The sequence below is a fragment of the Triticum aestivum genome, chromosome 1B (genome assembly GCF_018294505.1).
Source record: "Triticum aestivum cultivar Chinese Spring chromosome 1B, IWGSC CS RefSeq v2.1, whole genome shotgun sequence".
NCBI lineage: Eukaryota > Viridiplantae > Streptophyta > Magnoliopsida > Poales > Poaceae > Triticum > Triticum aestivum.
The window spans coordinates 554,999,121-555,002,275 of record NC_057795.1 but is presented as its reverse complement, the minus strand read 5'-3'; the positions used below and the strand labels follow the sequence as shown (position 1 = coordinate 555,002,275).

At 48.6% G+C, this 3,155-nt stretch overlaps 1 protein-coding gene across 1 annotated transcript; it reads right to left on the bottom strand.

The window, feature by feature from the left end:
* Window positions 1-1,233: 1,233 nt before the first annotated feature.
* On the bottom strand, window positions 1,234-2,440 carry LOC123094814 (E3 ubiquitin protein ligase RIE1-like). Its single transcript, XM_044516708.1, has one exon. The coding sequence runs from the start codon at window positions 2,202-2,204 to the stop codon at window positions 1,536-1,538; it is 669 nt and encodes a 222-aa protein (XP_044372643.1). The 5' UTR covers window positions 2,205-2,440; the 3' UTR covers window positions 1,234-1,535.
* Window positions 2,441-3,155: the final 715 nt, after the last annotated feature.

Here is a 3,155-nt window from a genome sequence, read left to right as displayed (position 1 = left end):
ACCCCCAAGCAACACATTGATTTAAGTTTTTCCCACTTCATTTTCGTTACAGGTGTGCCGTGGTTATGTTTCTTTTCGTGTTACCCATTTTCTAATCAAACACCTTGCTAGATTGCATCCAGTACCGATCAAGGATATGCCACCGGATACACCATGGCAGCCGCCACCACCTGACTGGCTTGCCTTGTCAGCGGTTGGTTCTTATTCAACGGAAGAAGGCTCGGCGGGAGCAGGCATGATCCTACGGGATAACTTTGGCTCTATCATCTTTTCATCATGCCAACTATTATTCTACTTTAACAACGCTCTCGGGGCGGAAATTCAAGCTATTAAGATAGGAATGTCTATGGCTATTGATAGGTCTAAACTTCTGATCTTAGTACAATCAGACTCGGTGGTGGCTCTTTCTTCTATGACTGATGCCTCACTTGACAAATTATCCAATGGTCAATTGGTCAGGGAGATCAAGAACTACATGCTGCAGAGTTTAAACCTGTGAAGATCCTGAGGCAACAAAACAAGGTCTCACATTGTCTTGCTAATTACGCCCGAACGGCTTGTAGCACGGTTTGTTGGTAGCAAGGGTCGCCCTCCTTCATGCATAATTTTGTAATAATTAACACTAATGTATGGACTTTTATTTAGATACAAAGGAATTTTTTTTGTCTCATCTCATTAATAAAGAAGGTGTAAAGTTGCTCGATTGAACGAGCGAAACCATTACAACAGTCTAGACAAGACAAGTCGGCCAACATGGCTATCCACACGAGTACAATCTTTGAGATTGTCCCCAAGAGTCATCATGGTCACCTCCACGAGCTAGCGACTCTGACTTTCACATAGACAACCATCAACACAGCCCTTGTTGTACTAGATGCTTACCCGTGCAAGCGACTAAACAACCCTCACTCGGGCGCAGGAAATTGCTGGAGAAAAGCATCGGTCCTACGTTGAGTTCTAGTATAATGGGAGGTGCTTAGGGGAGGTGCTTAGAGAAATAAATCATGCTTTTTTTATGCATCGGTGCTTATTTATACATGATAGACGCTTAACTAAGCGTCTCTCCTGTAGAAATAGGCACCGGTGCTTCAGAAAAATTCAGTTAATTTTTCTAAGCATCTCTTTTTTTTAAACATCTTTCTAAGCATCTCCCATTATACAAGGCCTGATCATGCTCTTGCAACTCAACACCACTTTTTTCTAAAAAGGAGGTTGAAAGTTGAAACCCATCTATATGTCCATAACATAGGGTGGGGCACGAGAATCCCTTGAGCAAGCAGGAAAACACACACTACCAAAACCCAATAGCAAAGCATCTCCGCTTGGAGCCGAACAAGAGGTCGCACCAATCTGATCCAGATTCGCCGTCTCGGCATCCCCACGGCAGGAATTGGCGGAAGCCGCAACCGAAGACGACTTCAAGATGATGCCTTCAGAAAAGGCCACGACGCAAGATGCGCCGCCATCGCCCGTCCCGGGAGACCTGGACAAGGGTTTGAGTTGTGCGCTCAGCTGTCTTTTATCGCCGGTGTCGCTCATACCATTTGGTCCGGCAACGGCGCGAAGACGACGCACCGGCAGACCGGGCACGTGGAGTGCTCGTGTAGCCACGGGTCGATGCACTGCTGGTGGAACATGTGCAGGCACGCCGGCAGCCGCTTCACCGTATCCCCCTTCTCCACCTCCACGAGGCAGACCGCACACTCCGACGCGCCGCCGCCGCCCTCTGGCTGCTCGTACGCCAGGACGTCATACGCAGTCGCCAACCGCGCGCCGCCATGCGCTGGCGGCTCCCGGGCAAGCGCGGGCATGTGACTCCGCTGTATTTGGTCCAGAAACTGCGGCAGGGCGCCGCCGACAACGGCGCTGCTGCTGCCGCTCCGGCCCCGTAGCCTGGACCGGCAAGGCAGGCAGAGAAGCCGGCTCGCGCCGCGCAGGTGATGCAGGAGCGCTCCGTGAGCAGAGGCCAGGCACCGGCGTAGCGCGGACCACGGGAAGAGGACCCCGCAGAAGGCCGTGTACACGCTGGCACCGACGCCGACCCAGAAGAGGAGGAAGACCGTGAGCACGATGATGGAGCCCCTGCTGTGGTCGGGCTTCCGCGCCAGGTTGACGAGCGCGTAGAGGATCATGGCCGTGCCGCCGATGCAGACGGCGTTGACGATGGCCAGCGCGTACGCGCGGTGGAAGCAATCCACGGCCATGGCTTCCCGTGCCTCTGACCGCCTGCCGACTTGTTCACTAGCAATTCACTGGCCAATGGGCACGCTATTTCTCGAGAATCCCGACGTCTTTGCGGGGATGCCTCGTGAGTCTTGGCGCAAGAATTCCGCTGCGTACAGACGAAGCAAGCAACAAGCCAACCATCGGAAGAAGAGACAACTGACCGAGCGGTTGATGTCATATGTGTGCATATCTTAATATGGTCGGCAGCGTTTCTACGGCGACCTTATGCATTTAGAAATGCGCAGAGACTGCGATCGGTTTTTTATTTATCTCTTTTTCGCGGGAAATTCGCGATCGATGTAGTACAAGTTTTTTTTTTGAAGCATATCGATGTAGTACAAGTTTGTTTGTTGGTGCTGGAAATTCGCATGATTTGGCCCCTCCGTGAATCTATCAGTGTTCCAAAACGTAAAATAGATAAATAAGCGGATGTGCTAGCTGAGTTTTAGTATGGTCTCACGCCCATTACCGTCCGATTGGACCCCGTCGAGATTCGTGTTGTTGTCCGTAGGCTTGTGTCGCTATTTGTTCGGTTAGGCTAATCATAGCGGAGAGTAAATTAGAATAGTGTCATCTACGTATAAATTTTGTCCAAAGTTAAAATATCTCTATTTTAATCATATATAGAAAAAATTACCAACATTCACAATGCCAAATCAATATTCTTGGATTCATTATGAAATGTAGATATTGATATTTTTATACTGTAAATTTGGTCAAACTTTGCAATGTTTAACTTGACACAAATGTAATACACGGAGTAAAAAGGACAGGAGGAAGTACTACATTTATGATGTAAAGTAATATAGAAGTAGGATAATAGAGTTTCCGCAAAAAAAAAGTAGGATAATAGAGGATTGCATTTATTAGATTGTAGACTCATTTTACTTTGGGTTACGTTATGTTACTCTAAACACCCCTCTCCTCAT

Coding starts and splice junctions, on each gene's coding strand:
- LOC123094814 (XM_044516708.1), bottom strand. CDS start 2,204: ATGGCCGTGGATTGCTTCCACCGCGCGTACGCGCTGGCCATCGTCAAC.